This window comes from Falco punctatus (assembly GCF_963210335.1).
Source record: "Falco punctatus genome assembly, chromosome: 10".
Lineage (NCBI taxonomy): Eukaryota > Metazoa > Chordata > Aves > Falconiformes > Falconidae > Falco > Falco punctatus.
This window is the reverse complement of record NC_137590.1, coordinates 35,164,339-35,181,031: the sequence shown is the minus strand read 5'-3', so window position 1 is coordinate 35,181,031 and position 16,693 is coordinate 35,164,339. Positions and strand designations below refer to the sequence as shown.

General features: G+C 38.9%; 1 protein-coding gene across 4 annotated transcripts in view; it reads right to left on the bottom strand.

Annotated features, from left to right (window-relative positions):
* Window positions 1-16,693, bottom strand: part of AP2A2 (adaptor related protein complex 2 subunit alpha 2) — a 46,192-nt gene that overhangs the window by 28,162 nt on the left and 1,337 nt on the right. For all 4 annotated transcript variants that reach the window (XM_080405580.1, XM_080405581.1, XM_080405582.1 and 1 more), the window contains exon 2: window positions 4,100-4,168. In XM_080405580.1, coding sequence (XP_080261706.1) covers window positions 4,100-4,168 — 69 coding nt within the window. The remainder of the gene's footprint in view (window positions 1-4,099; window positions 4,169-16,693) is intronic.

Below are 16,693 nucleotides of genomic sequence, written 5' to 3'. Positions count from 1 at the left end.
GACCATGCTTTCACAGCCTGCCAGGAAAGCAGTTTACTGTTACAGTAGCTTCTGTTTAACACAGGTATTTAGAGGCTTATCTTGAACTTCCTGCAAAAGGTTACTGTGTAGTTTGGGACAATAGAGAAGACTTGCTCAGATTTGGGAAAACAAATGAGCTGAAGTAAAAAAAAAAAAGAAAAAAGAGATTATCAAGTGACACTGTCATGCTTCTACACAAGCCAAAATTAAGATACATTACATGTCTGAAACCTTGTAGCAAACAAGCTCTAATAAACACAAACCCTATTAAGCAATTAGAACAAAACTAAAATCTAATGCCAGATCTGGAAAACAGAACAAGCAGAGAACAAAGTTCCTTCGACCACACAAACAACTTACAGATTTGCAGGCAGTTTCATTAGTATGCAAGTTCTGCTCAGAGAGGTCAAAATGACACAACAAATAAACCAGATTTTTCCTCACTCATTTACAAAGCAATTACTATTCTGACAGACTTTAGTTTGGCTCAAGCATGGCAGCAAAATCAGCTTACAGTCTGAATATGTAAAAATGGAAAAGTGTGGAGAAACGCTGAACTCCTACAGCTTCTGCTTTTTTACACTGGTGTAGTTTCTCTCTATTACACACATCTTATCTCAGTTAATGCAGAAACATTTAAAGCAACCGTCAAGGACACACTGACCTCAGCAACAGAGCTTCCTCATGCTGAAACAGGAGACAAAGTCCCCTTAAGTAAAGGGATTCTAGATTCCTCCTGAGCTTGCAGCACAGAAGCCAGATCAGAACCCAAAGCCATAGCCTTACGTCCCATCAGTTCCAGAAAAGTATGGCTTCTCCAGAGACATACAGCCTCATCCCAGCCTATTAAGTACAAGGGTATTTTAAATAGCAGGTTACCCAAACCTAAGGCAGGTAACAGGCTTGCCAGCTACTTTCATGATAGAACAAATACTTAGTCTCTGTGTGTAACAGTGTAAGAATGTATCTTGCAAGTTACATAGGGTGGGGGTCTAGGTACTGTGGAAGAGCATAAATATCCAGAGCAAAGAAAGGATACTTGTCATATACCAGTCTCTTACGCTACTCTCAGGCAAGAACGTATCTGTGTCAAGAAACAGTACTGTCAGCCTTGCTTCTTAAAGTCAGACCTCACCCTGGTTACAGCAATACAGCCAGCCCAACACCTGCATCTCCTCCCCAGGTAATTAACCCAGGGCTCCAGTATTCCCCATAATTATTTAGCAAGGGACTCCATCTTAAGTTCATAGGCACACTGTTGTCTTCATCCGTACTATGTAAACACATTTCTAGAAGTCAGAGGTACAGAAAAAGAAACTAGGCTAAACTGAATGATCCCCACTAAAACCAAGAATAAAACGCATGATGAGAGTGTGTTTATTTTTATACAGTCCTCTGCAAGCAAGAACCATGCAGCACAAAGCCCACACAGAACTTCTGCAGCAGAAAGATAGACAGCTATCACCTCCTCACACTCTCAAGGCCTCAAGCAGTTACACAAGAAGTTGTCCAAACTCAGCTTCTTCCAAATTGTGACATTTATGTCTAGTTTTTGTTCAGGCTACATCAAATTATTCTCTTCAGTTAATTAAGATTTTTTTTCACCTGAAACCCATGCAACTGCAGTAATATACTAGCCATAGAGGATCAGTTCATGGGAAGGCATAGTCATCTTTCATTCAAGCTACTGAAAGAGCACACAGATATCTATTAAAAACTATTTAAACCGTGCTTATAAGATGCTACACAAAGTACACATGCTGAACTTACCGCACTAGTTTGCTGAAACCAACTCTGTTCTCTCATCGCTGCCTGACTGTTCTACACAGCTCAAGGTCCCTATAATCTTTTCTCCCCTACATCACAATTAACCAGTTTGCTGTCTACACACTTCTAGCTATTTTTGTACATAAGCCACAAAATACCTTGCAAGTTTTTATGAACTGTGCCATCATCATCTCTAACCTGTGATTACTCAGTGATACAGCACAGCTACCTCTGTTAACCAGAGAATGGTATTCTCACAGAAATAATTTCACTTAGAGCTTCATTACTGCCAAGTTTTCTTGAAGTTAGTAATACAGTGGGCTATACTGTTGCTTTTAGAAAGACATGCACAGGAAAGAACAGTGAAGACTAGCTCTAGCATGTGTTAAGCAGCCTGTTACTAGAGGTGATATTAGCAGCCTTCTAAATACATGTTCATAAGCTCTTCACAGGGCAAGACTCAGGATGACCGATGCTGACAAAATATTTAATTCTGTGTCAGCGTTCATTCTGTGATTTATTGCACTTTACTGGTAAGTGCACTCAAAGCATAATCATTATTAGCATGAATTTTAAAGGATGCATTGATTGCTGTGGTACCCAAACAATTCAGATTCACTTCTTTCACACTCTTAAGTTTACAGAAGTATGCAGGTTAACGGGTGTGGATGGACCCAAATGGAGTTTAACTTGTGTTAATCAGAACACATAAGCCATCATTTTTTCTAGATTGCTTAGCTTTCATACGGAATAGGTTTGAATTTAGTTTCTTCATTTCAGCTCATAGTTTAAAGTTTTTCTCATCAGGTGCAAAATCAAGGAGTTGGAGCTAGTAAGCAGCAAGTGAGGTACCAACTGCTCCTACCTCAAGACTATTACTCAACAGGATTTGACCACAGCCAAACAGCAAGAATGGGACTATATCCCTCCAAGTTAGTACTTCATGAACACCTCTGCAATTCCTTATTGCACTCCTTTACAACAGTATGTTTGACTCTAGCAGTGAAGCAAGAAGGTTTGACAGAACCTCTTTCATGCTTTGTGCACACTGGAACATACAGCTGGCAGTGAGGTTCTACAGCAGTTTCAGTAACTTTCATTTTTTTATGCCTTTTGAAGTTTTCAGACCTTCACTGCAAACTGATGACTTCGTCTGAAAAGCTTACAGGTCCATTAATGAAAAACTGATTAGGTTTTACAAACTAAAGCTTGCCCATCAACTAAATCAAGACAAAAAAGGTGGTGTAGCCTGAAGTCAAGCTGCTGAAAGAACTAGATTTCTGTGGTAGTATGACTGCAGGAAGGTTTCCAGCCAGGCATTAACCTCTAGTTGTTCATAGAAGGGCATAAGTGAAGTAACTGTTAATATAGCTACAGGGAAGGTAACATGCTGCTTTCTCAAAACATCTGTTCAGTCTGAAAAATTAAGTAAGAAATTTAGGTGTTCAAATGAATTTCCAGCAACTGACAAATAATAATGCTGCTGACAGCAAGTAGTTTTACAAACACAGACCAAGAGAAAACAAGTAGTCTTTGTGGCTATACCTTCCAGATTAATGAATAAACTAGTTGAAAGACAAAGTAACAAGAAACTTCGACTAACTTAAGTGTACAGAAACTTCTTAAACAGTTTTTCATCAAACTCAGTCTCTTTAGCTGAAAGATACACTAATTTGCCTAGCATAGATCTTGCTTTTATGTTCAACTGCTTTACTTAAAAGTTACAATTTTATGCTTAAATTTACTAGGCAGTAAGATCTACTTTCATCATACAGTTGGAACTATGAAAAATGGCTGCTACTCTTGTATGCAGGTTGCTGGTAGACCCTTGAACTATGTGTGTGGTAAAGATACTGCTTCATCAGCTACATATTTTCATCTTAATTCTGCTAGAAGACAGCTTAACCCATTACTCTCTAAAGGGGTGGTGCATAAGTTTAAACAGATTCTATTTTACCGGCAATAATTACATCTGCCCATATTTCTTCAGACTAGTTCACAGCCCTCTGGAAGAAGACAGGCCGAGTAGTCACATAATTAAGAGGCAAAGTATTAGAAATAGTTTGTAAACAGTAGCTCAGTTCTTTGATATAGGAGGTATTTTCCTTCTGTTATGGCCAAGAGCCACAAGACTGGCAGGAAGTTCTGTAGTTAAGAGAACATTTTCAGTAGTTATTCTAACAGCCTGCTCTAGCATTTTGCTTGCATCAGCAGTTGACAAAAAAAGTCTAAGCGTGTAAAAACAAAAGAAAAACCCATAGAATGTCATGTTAAGAAAACATGTATAGTTTAGTATGATGAAGTGACTTACCTTTAAATTTTGACCGAATGTTTGCTAGTTCTTTATTTATCCTTTTTATCTCCGCTTCTTTACTTTTGCCTGAAATCAAAAGAACACACATCAGGATACAATGCTTTGGACAGCCCTCTGACATCCTAAGCTTCTTTCCACCCAGCCATGCTGCACAAACATACAGATGTCAGGAGGAATTTTTACTCTCCCTTCCCAGTGTTAGGACTAGTTGAAGGCAAACGTCACAGAGGTAACTTGAGCATCACTTCATAGGGGAATCTGAGAAGCTAAGATAGATAGTAAGCTAGATAGTATCAGTTGTATACAATTAATCTGTGAAGCCTTTATTACTGACTTCCACAACCACTTCAGTTTTTCTATTTCTTAAGCTGGCAAGAGAAACCGAATTCTATTTCCAATTTGATTACTAGGTTGACAGGGCTCAGAAGGAAAACATCTCCTAAGCACAATCTTATAAACAGTTTCTGTTAATCCTCACCTTAAGGACAAGCCTGTTGTGTAAACATCCTTACTGAATGGGTCATTCAGATCAACAACTTTAAAAACATTCTTAACAGACACTGAAGAGGAAAAGCAGTAAACTTATAAGTAGCCACAAGACTCGGAAGACCTCAAACATAAGTACATGCATAACTCCAGACTCTCAATATGCCCCATGAAAGTCACTTAAAACCCAGAAATTTTTAAAATTCACGTTTTATCAGGTGACTTTATCACCTTTGGCTTCTCAGCACAGTCTATATTTCATATCAACTTTTGAATCCAAGAATAGGTTATTAGGATTCCTAGTGGCTATTCAAGTTAGATATTCAGGGAAATAAGCTCCAGTTTAAATTCTGATAATGCAAAGTTATTCAAGTAATACTTGCACTGTCCAAAGCAGCCTATTACTCTTTAGCATTTTAGGTTTTGGTGACTGAGATTCTATAGAGGTCTGGGTCCATTAGCTCCTACATGAGTGAGCATGGTAGGGTAAAACATGCAACTTGGGCACTATGTTCAGTTGCTTGAAGCCTGAGGGAAACAAATGAAGTCTGCTTTAGCAATGTGGAACAGGCCATTTAGTTGTGTTGGAAATTGAGACCTGTACCTATGCAAACTTTCAAGCAGCTTATCAACTAGCAGCAGCAGATGACAGCTTTCTTTACTCTTCATCCCATTTATTTGGGTACAAGGTTATGAATATAAGTCTCCTGGTCCTGTTTGAAAATGGTCCAACCTTACAAGTTGCGGGCATCAGATGTCCTGCTTTCACTCCCCACTCCAATCATAACTACAGCCATGTCAGTGGAAGAAAGGTATGCAACAAGGCTTGAAGAGCAGATTAGGACCAGCATTCCAGAGCACCTCCAATCTCACTCCTTTCTTCCACATAAGCAAAGCAACAACTCACAGCATTTAAACATCCTACTACGTTTGCATGTCCAAGTCTCCTGTATCATCCAGTAACTGTTAATCACCTCTCTACCATTCCAAAGATGATCGGACAGCAGGCCAGATGAAAGGCGATTAACTCACTCAAGGAAACAAGTGCCTTGGGAGAGGGTAATAAGCAAGCATTTAAAGAATAAGGGAAAGGCCACACTAAATAAATATTAATCCAATTTTGTAGTTTCTTGATTTAGGCTCAAAAAAAGAAACTGAAGTTACGCACTTCCAAAACCAACTCTTGCCTAAGATGGAGAAAACTGGTTTATATTAATATGCCTATGATTACGGCCACAAGAGTACAGACACATAGCAAGACTCACAGACTGTACAAATGGAAACAAGTTAGGCCCAAAATAGACGCAACTACTTCAGTTTGCCTCGTCACTTTAACAAAACACCTAAAAACTTGCTTAAAATGGAGTCTTTCTGTTCTACAACAATTTTATAAGGCACACTGCCCAAAACACTGAAGTGCTGGGTGCCTTGGTAAGCACTCCGCATAGCAAAACAAAACAACCACCAGCCAACTTCTCCCATACCCAACCCCAGAACACTACTTACTTGTACCTATTTGTCCACTTACTGCTTTTAGAAAGTTAAGCATTTTCAGACTCAAGAGTTCACAATACCTGTTCTGAAACATAAGGTGTAGTTGCTATCTGTATGCATCTTGGTTTTCAGATAAAGCAGGAGCTATGCCCACAGTTTTAATTTGACCTAGAAGCTTCAAATGACTTCTAGAATGACAGAACTAGAGATCACAGTATACTTCCCTCCATTTACAAGATGCATTTGTTAGGATCACAACGTTTAACCAGTTTTCACTAATATATCATGCAACACAAGTTTTCTTCTAATTTAAACTTGCCAACCTTAAATACACTGGTTTTAAAGCAGTAACACTATTTACTGTATAAATAAGCAGCAGCTCATACAATCTAAGGCTTAAAGCGTCTCCTACTATAGTTTTTAAATTTGTCTTAATTGGATTAGATTATTTGTCCTTCACACATGGCAGAGATACTAAAATGTTCACATCTAAGATACTTGCCAGCATTAGAAATTCACTACTAGACTGAAGCAACTCTTTTGCTCCTGGGTCCATACTCTATGACCACAGGGCCACACTAACATATGCCAACAGGGTGCAAGTGTTTCTGTAAATAAAGAACACTCCAATTTGTAAGCCATCACATTAGCACTTTTTAAAGACTTGAAAACACTTCCCTTATTTTCAGCAATTTATCTGCTCCAGATAAATTTATAGTTCTAGAAATTAAGACTTATTTTTCCCTTTTACCAAGTTAAGGGCACATCTCATTAAAACATTACCAATGAGTTGGGAGATTTTAAACTTCACTTAGATTACCCGGGCAGAGAACACTGACCTTAGTCCAGTATACTGCTAACTTGAGTACAACATTTAGCTACTTCAGTTTGAAAGCTAGGTCCTTGCTCTATGTCTTCAGGTTCTGTCTATAAGGAAAGCACATTGCAATATTTACTTTGAATTATTATTAAGTGTTTCTCTAACCTCAAGCATGGCAATAATCACTGATGTACGTGCCAGCTTGTTTTTCTTAACCCAGGACAAAAATCAAGGCCATCATTTTTTTGTTAATCACCAAAGCCTCTCAGCAAACCTTTCAAGCAGCATTAACTACCTGTTACGCTCACAGGTTATCAGTTACTGCTAGAAACTGAGTTCTTCGTGTCCTAAGCAAGTAACAGAGCACTAAGGGAAGCCTGACTAAAATACTCCAGGAATTTGTGAAGTCAGCACCTTTGGCAGAAATGGACTGCAGCCTCAGCAACAGAAAAATCAAAATCCCACCCCCTGCACACACAGCTATAGCAGTGAGTTGACAGGAACATCCACATTAAACAGGAAGCTCACATCTGAAGGTTTGTTCTCTCAAAGTTAAAAACTTGCATAGCATATGAACAAAATCCTGTTTTGAATAATTCTGTCAGGCAGTTCTATTTTGAATACAGTACATAGTCTCATCTAGACCCTCATAAAGCACATATAAAACAGCAACTAGCTGGTGATAAAAGTTTTCACTCCACTCATTGGAAATCACGTTGAAATTGAATTGAAATCAAGTGACAAGACAAGAGGAAACAGCCTCAAGTTGTGCCAGGGGAGGTTTAGATTGCATTTTAGGCAAAATTTCCTCACTAAAACAGTGGTCAAGCATCAGAACAGGCTGCCCAGGCAGGTGGTGGAATCACCATCCCTGGAGGTATTTAAAAAACACACAGATGCAATGCTTAGCAACATGGTTTAGTGATGGACTCAGGAGCCCTGGGTTAATGGTTAGACTTGATCTCAAGGGTCTTTCCCAACCTAAACGATTCTACATTGTCTCCTTATTATTGATTACAATTTCAGGTACATATACACTGTAGTTTTAGGGACCAGCACCAGCATATTGGTGTTAAATGTCACTGAGGACAGTCACATAACAATGCTTAGGATAACTCATGAGTTAAAACCAGGCTGAAGCACCTAAAAATATATTTCCTGAGCTCCAGTAGTTATACCATACACCTTATTCAAACTTAATTTATTGTTTACACTAGGGGATGACAAAACAAAGCAAAACCTCACAGCAACAGGTGGCTTCAGTTTGTTCCACGTACAGTGAAAAAGAAAAGTATCAAAAAACACAGAGCATTTTTTAGCTGCACTTCTGTTCCACTAAGCTGGGGATGGGGGATATTAAAGAAAATTTGTTTGATAAACATCACATTACTCAGCCATCATAACAGTTACTGAAGAAATTCTACATACGATTGAGTTTTACCATCACTAGAGTCACTTAAGTAATCTTAAGGATGGTTAAAAAGGTAAGAGCACTACTGATGACAGTCAAAGAAGTGCTGCGCTGCAGAACTAGAGGCTTACATTTCAAAGCTTACAGAGGCAACTGCTCCACCTCACTTCCAGGCTGTTACACAGCTCCCGGTTTCAAGAAATCACCAGAGCTGTATTCCAACAAAATGTGCTGCAGCCAAGCCATTCAACTTTGAGAGGCTTAATAAAAAGTTATGTCATGTATATAAACAGATGGGTAGGACAGTATTTAAGCCTGAGCACAGTAAGATTATGTTCCACATTAGTTCAGCTACCACATCCTCACTTTCACTTATTCAGGCTTTTTCTAGTTTAGCAAGATTATGATTAAATATCCATAACAAGTTTTTAATAGAGGTTACTGCAAGCCAGTAAATTTTGGCTGGCTATTTTGCCAATAAGAGCCCTAGTATGTGACTGCTGTTAGTCTTCTCCAAGACTAGTACCCGAGCAAACAGATACCCAGCCACAACATCCTCCAAGGTGCTTATGAGCGATTACTTATCTGGCAATTTGCCACACTTCAGACTCCACTGTCCTGCCTACTGCCTTCATTAGGCAAGGTAAATTTAGTCTGCAGTGCACTATTATCTTTAATTACCATCTTGTTTAACAAAGACAGACTAGGGAACATCCAAAGTCACCCAGCTCTTCAGAGAACCAATTATTATTCTTAACTCTCCTAGTAATCCAGGCTACAGCCACAGCTTGAGTACTACCTGAATAACACCTCCGTATCTCAGTGTGGAGTTTTGCATTACAGTCTACAGAAGAATGGTATGACACAAGTTACAGGAAAGGGATCTATTGATTCTGTTCATTTGAAGAGAACATTTAAGATACTTGTTTAGTAATAAGTCTACACATCTATTTCCCAAATGAACAGAGAAGCAAGCACTCTTCTACACAAGTGCCTACACAAATGCAGAGCAGAGCAGATTTCTGCAGGCAAGCTCAAGAGACAGGTGCATTGGCAACATTTAAAGCAAAAAAATATAATTGCTTCACAGAAGTTTAGGTGTTTCCCATACTCATCTGGCTCCAATTTGCTTACGACCAGCAGCCAGTGTAATTGAGCCCACCCAATAATTCACTTTTTTTGAATTTGACTGCTGTTAGTCTTCTCCAAGAAGAGTACCTGAGCAAACAGATATCCAGCCACAACATCCCACAACGTGCATAGCACAGGTCAGAACTGTAACACTGTGTTACCTCAGCCTTACTTGCCCCATGGCCATCTGACCATCCTATGATTATACATGTGCCATTATTAGCATGAAGAACTATAAACTATGTTGGGTAAGGGACTACTAGCATAAGAAAAAGCCCGCCAGCATTCTGTCATGCTTCTTGAAGGCTAGTAGTAGTGTCTGTTACTATCTGTGGCACTACCATTTGTCTAACAGAACATGCCTGTCTGTCCACATTCAATTATCAAACAGGCCCTGAAGACAGGACAACTTAGTTTTCTGTTCAGGAGAGCTGCCAAATACTGCCAAGGCTGAGAGGAGCAGCTTCTCCCCTGAATTCTATAGTGGCTAAGAATATCTGCTTGGGAAGAACACTGTTCTTACACAAAAGATAAATTCTCAGTTTTAAAGATGTTTTAGATGTTTACCTCGAAAGCTGTGAATCATTGTTTTCCAAACATAAGAATTTTTCCATTTTGTTATGTTTTTGTTAGTCTCTATATCAGGAGCATCTAAGCTGATTGCTGAGTTAGCAGTTTGACTGTGATGTCTGTCCCACCTACTAGCTTCCCTTCAGTAAAGTATGTTGATATAGTTTCATAATCAGTTTGATTCAAGGCTATACTTCTTAACAGACAACTCCAGATTGTTTCTTAGCACTGCTCTACTCCTGGCATATACGTTCCTGTTACTACCTTGTACCACTGCAGGTCAGTTAGGGAGCCAAACAGACAAAACCAAATTGGTTTATTTAATATCCAAAGTGTACGATATCAGCTTTACTACAAGTGATGATGCCAACAGAAGAACACGTGACCAAGTAGAGACCAAGTTCACCACATTCACCATCCACACACACTTTAGTTGATATAAAGCAATCAAATTACCCACTTGCCTTTCCTATTGCTAGAACTGCTTACAAGCATGACACTAAGACTACACTGCATTCTTAAACCCTACTGTCAGGGGACAGAGAAAAACTAGTTGAAAGAGGAGGCTTGAATCAAAACAAACACTAGCACTTCTACCGTAAAAAAAGTGCAAATACTTATAGGAAAATATTCACGTAGAAGTGATCAGTGCATCTGTTCTTGCTTTTGTGAAACAGTTTTCATATCTCATATCAGCAAATTAAGCCACTACTTTTACCTGCCAGCTGGTCAGATATTCATGTTACAGCTCTGGAGTACAGACTAGCTATGTGCTGTGCAGATCATTGAATTCATGAAGTAAAACACCAGATCCACCCTCTACCCCTCCCTAATGTCTCAGCTGGTTATTATTTAGCACAGCAGGGAAGAAGGACAAAAAAGGAGGCAGGGTACAGAACAACACATTACGGTGGTTTGTTTGGTGTATGCCCGCCCTCACATTATGTGAGTTTGTGAGAATTCCTTTATTTGGCTGAACCATCTAGAGCACTACAATAGAGATGCAAGTTCCAGGTCCACCTGAGCATGTCTGAAGGAGGATGCTGGTGCTATTGCCTACAAACTCACTGCGCAACTAATCCAAAGAGACTACTATGAAATGCTATACCTTCACAAGGTGTTAGCGTGGCTTCAGTTTTGTTCTGAAACTGACCGGTTGAAGGCTGAAGAACAAGAAGCCTTCTGCTAATGATGTATCAACATCCTTTTATGTACAAAACCATAAGTGCATGCTGTCCTTTTGCAAGATGTTTTTGATCAGAGGAAAGAAACACCTGTGTCATGTTGAAGATCATGAATGCCACAAAGGCAGTTGAACATTGTTGTGCCTTGGGACATCTTGTTGTGATTAGGTATGCATTACTACAAAGAAATCAGTGACCTACTGATCACATTTAAGAACTCTGTAGAGTTCATGTTCTAATATTCTGCACATTAAGTGAACAGAACTCACTTCTTCCTGCAGTACGCTGCTAGAAATTTGCCTCTGTAACACTTCCCATGAAACAGCAGGGAGACGCAGGCTTTAACGTAATCTAGTAATCCAATAACTGTCCTTATAAGAGAAGGGAAATAAATGTAAAAGAGCACACAACAGCTTCCAAATCCTATCACAATTCAGATACTCTAATTGCAGTAATTACATATAAAAATTATATTACATAATAAAATACAAGAGTAGTAATTTTAGGTGCCTACCATGGATGCTTTTTTCTAACTAGGCGCCACAAATTAAGAAAAACACTACAGCTCAAACAGAGTTTGAGGAGTAACTAGGTAATAGGGTCTAGCTTTCCCCAAATTAACTGAAAAGCTTGGTGGAAACTCATATCCAAGTGACTTTATGCCATATAAAACATCCATTTGGCAGTTTAGTTGACAAAACAACATCAACTCCTACCAAAGGAGAAGCTTTACGCTAAAAAGATATGCAAAACCAGAAGTGCAAGGTTAGGCTACTTCATAAAGCAGCTCTTCCTCCTTCCTTGACCGAGCAGCATTAAAGTAGTCATTTCCTTGAGCAGTATAGCGTAAGGTTGTATTAACACCAGTTTAGTACAAGGCACTGTGGATTCTCTTCAACATTAGCTCACGTTCAGATAATAGAAGAACAGTTTTGAGACTTAACCAAACTCTCCTAGTTTAACTATAACTTCAAAACTACTATTTCAGGGGCCTTAAAAAAATCCTGTATGAGCTTGTTAACTGATGCAAGTATGTAATAGTCTCTGCAACAGCCCTTAACTTCCTCTTACCAGTCCTGATGGGCAGCCTTTATCCACAGGATTTCCAATTCAGCAGATGTTATGTCTTCCAATATCTCTAATGGAGAGGTTGATGTCATATGGAAGACTCTAGCTCTTTACTATCTCTCATCTATTAATTATCATCTTCACCTACTCTCCTCAGCCAAACATGCACAAATTCACTAAGTGTAAAAAACCCCAAACAAATAATAAAAAAACCTCACCACCAAAACCTCCAAAAACCCAGCCCCTCAGAGTTCCATGAAATGACCTTAAGAAAGTCAAGACAGAAGTCATGGTAGAACAGTAGCTTCATTTTACACATCCTCCTCAGATTAATCTCATGCTAATTGTGTTTTCCTTAAATCTCTCTCCTGCAAATAGTAGCAAGTGATGCAAGACTTAGTACTTATTATAGCTCTAAGCAGCAGACTCTTAGGGCTTTTTCAGGCCAGAAACTGCCCATATTAGATGAGTGGCCATAGCCTTGCAATAGAAATAGGAAAGCAAATCAGGATTCTTTGCCTTCAAGTTTCTTTGAAGAGATAAGTAGCCTAACAATACAAATAAAAGTCATTAGTTGTCTACAGAAATAACTCAAGTCCTACTTCAAAACTATATCCAATGCCAATAAGAACCTACACCTCAGAGGAGCAACGTAGTAAGTTTAGCTTACACTCTGAAAGCCACGTTACTGACATATAGTACTAGAACAAACTGTTTATGCCCAACTCACCCTATGTGAAGTTTGTTTTACTGTGTGCCTGTTCTCACAGAGAAAAAAATAACCCTATACATACCCATGTGGTCATTTAATTCATACACATGCCCCTCCCACATACACAGGTAACGCACTCCATTATCTACCATACAGTCAAACGGGTGATCATCATAAGATCAATTTCATGAACCAGCCTTTTTTTAATCCCCACTTGCTTATCCGTAAGCTGATGCACCGGTCCCAATGCAGTGAAGCAAAGCTACTGAAGTCAGAATTCAAAAGGCTTCAGCCTCTGGACACTCTCTGTGTCCAGTACAAGGAAAAATTAATGCGGTAAGTTCTAGGAGAAGAGACAGACCTTTATTTAATACATCTGTTTGGTTTTATGTAAGGAAAAAATATAGCCTGTGGAAAAAGGAACAGTATCTTGGAACAGAACATATACAGAAACATTTGGAGATCAACCTAAAGGAAATCTTCCTCCCTCTATCCAACTTTTAAGGTGACACTGAAAAGGTAAGACAGTTACCTAAAGTAGCAAGTAAACAAAGAACTGTCTTGTCCTCTAAGCGCCTATGGCAAAAGCAGCTTTTGCCTCTGTGCTGACATATTTCATCAGCCCACGGGTAAACAACTTCCCGATTTTACAGTGGAGGGGGTGACCAGTAGTATACTTAATACTGTAATAGAAACTATTTCTACACCACCACCTCCAAAAGAAGGAGAAAAGCAAGCTCACCTAGTTTTCAGGCTGAATAGCAGATAATACTGTTGTTGCAACAGAATTGGTTGAGTGACAAATGACTTTGAAATACTTCATCACCAGATAAGCATAAAGCTATTCTCAAAAAAATGAAAACAGATCCCTGATGATACATCTGTCAGCCAAGACAGCTGGAGAGCTTATAAAGCACCATCTTGCATAAGCCAAATCACTTCAGCAGCTCTGCAGCACATACACAAAAAACAATTTAACATACTATTTAAGAATAAGTACTTCTTGCAGGAGTCCATATGCTTATAACATATGCAGAATCTTGTTGGGGCTTAGTTCACGAGGCACTTCAAGCAGTGACAAGGACTCTTCCTGACCTGAACTCCTGAGTGGCACTTCACCAAGCCACAAGATTCAGAGCTTTCCAGCTTCACCACCACCAATTATTCCACAGTATAGTCACACCTTACTATTTTCTCAGCAGGTCACCTTAAGTGCTAATTAACTAGGCTATCTTAACCAAGTACTTCAGCTTTCAATTTGTAGTTTTCTTGTCTCTTCTCTGGTGTCCACAAAAGATAAGCTAAACGAAATAGCAGAGCAAATAGCCTTTTATGTTATAAACAATCCAACTGAGAAAGTTTCTAGAAAAGTCCATATCTCTACTGGCAAGTTGTCAGGCATTTAAAAAGGCTATTTTCTTTAAAACCCTCCCTGCCCCCACCATCTGCACTAGGACCTCTATATGCAAAATACAGAGCCTACAACAAGAAGCTGCCCTGAAACAAAGTTCTGCAGAGCTATCAGGAGCTGCAGGATAACTAATTTTCTTATACCATTGGATTTTGAAAATTGACTTGATACTTGTATGAATAAAGAACATTTTGCTTTGAAAAAGTTACTCTAAAATATTAGTTTCACAGCAACTACAGCAAAGTCAAAGCATCAAGAACACACTACAAGCAGCATGTTGACTTTTTTTATGAAAAGCTTTGGAGCCTTTTGAGATATTGTCATATTTTAAGTGAACTTTTGAAAGTTGGCTAGAAAGTAATTCTTACATTCAAAGTCATATGTGGCATAGAAGCATTTAACACACAGATCAAGTTAAATAGATAACCCAAGTGCCGAAAATATGCCTGACAATTGACAAGCATCCTTTTAACTATTTAAGACAGACTGGCAATGTGAGCTGTTCATCCATTCACTCATAATCAATTAGAATTGTAAGCAATGAAAATTGCTATCAATAAGACTTTAAGACTGCAATGGACTGGTAAAAACAGATAGGCAAGACAAGCATCAATCCCAAATCAGTAATATAATGAACTTGTACGAGAAGGATGCATTATTTAGTGCTGCAGATGTTGTAGGTACAACCACCCAAGAAATGAGACTTGATGTAAAAAGATTAGGCATTTCCAAAGGTAGATAGTCTAAATTTACGTAAGTATCCCCTTAAAGTTTAGGTTATTACTTTGAAATTACATGCTGTGCATCCACCTAGGCACAGTTTGCACACAACTGCATTTTCATTCTTCAACACCTGTAACACAGATTCCTTATCTGTGCAAAGTCTTTCAGAAGAAACACCATACACCATGTTTCAACAGTATTCATAATCTGGAAGACCTCTAGGCAAACTAGAAGTGTCAGGCCTTATGGTAGTATTACAAAGGGATAAACGAGTCCAACAACCAAAATTAAGACTGAAATTCAGAATGCCAGCAGGCAATTTGTACATCAGTGTAACTGCCAGATATTTACTCCAACTTTAAAGCTAGAAACGGAGGTTGAGCTGCACTTGGTGCCTAGCTTCCCTCCCATCTCAGAACAAGAACATTTTCTTAAGATTTGCAAGTCAAGAAATTCTGTTAACCTAAAGAACTGTTACTTTTTGTTCTTGACAAATATCTAGCTCCCTGATCTGAAGAGTGAAAGATGGAATTTAAGCCAACACCAGTGCCTGCAAAACACAGAATTCTCTAGAGAGTGCTCTGAAGTATTTTTGGGAATCTTAGTCAGCACACACCAGCCCACGGTTAGCTGGCAACATTCAGAGCTCACTTAAAGGAAAAAAAGATTCAAATGCCATTAGGCAAGTATTTGGAACCTACACAGGTCACCTACTAATGGGAGCTATCTGCTCTTTCGGAGCTATTTGGAAGATGTAGTTCATACTGAAGATGAGAGAAATACAAAAGTAATTATAGCTCCCAGATACCTGCGTGGACAGGGACAAAACATTTGAGAAACACCAGTATTTTTCTAAACAGTGAAAGTGTTAATATTTGTTTCACAAGCAAGTTACATCTTTGTTACTCTTGCAAACCCTGAGAGCTGAGAGGTTTGTTGTCCAGTCTGGACAGAGAGGTGGTTGTTCCATCAGACTTCCCACGCTGCCTACACACTGGCAAGCTTGTGGAGAAATCAGTTAATTTGTTCTATCCTACTACCTTAACTCTTGTTATTCCACCTCTCTACACACAGGTTTGGAACCTACGAGCTTGAATGTTTCTCTTGTATTCCCTTCTACTAAATTCCACTGAAAACAAGAGTGGACAGATGTGTTAACCAACTGCAAGACTTACGACAATGAAGAATAAAACCATATTACTTATAGCTAAGTGAATGAGAACAATCATTAAAAAAATAGTGGGTAGATACAACAGCACATCTTAAATGTTACGACAGCAGGTGAAGCTACGTTACATGTGCATTTTGCATAGAATACCAGGACACTGGAAAATTTTCAGTACACAGCTGGATCAACCACACAAAGCACAAAAGCATTGATGTAACCTTGAACCAATCAATACAAAACACATCTTGTAAGCCTTCTCCTACACATACACGAGTGAAGTCTCAAGAAACCTAAGGACCTGCAACTCTTGTGGAAAAAAAAAAAAGACAGCTTCTGCTGTAAGGATGCTAAACCACCTTTAATTTTACATATGAAGACCCTTTTTACATAGTTAGAAGTCCAAATCACCTGAA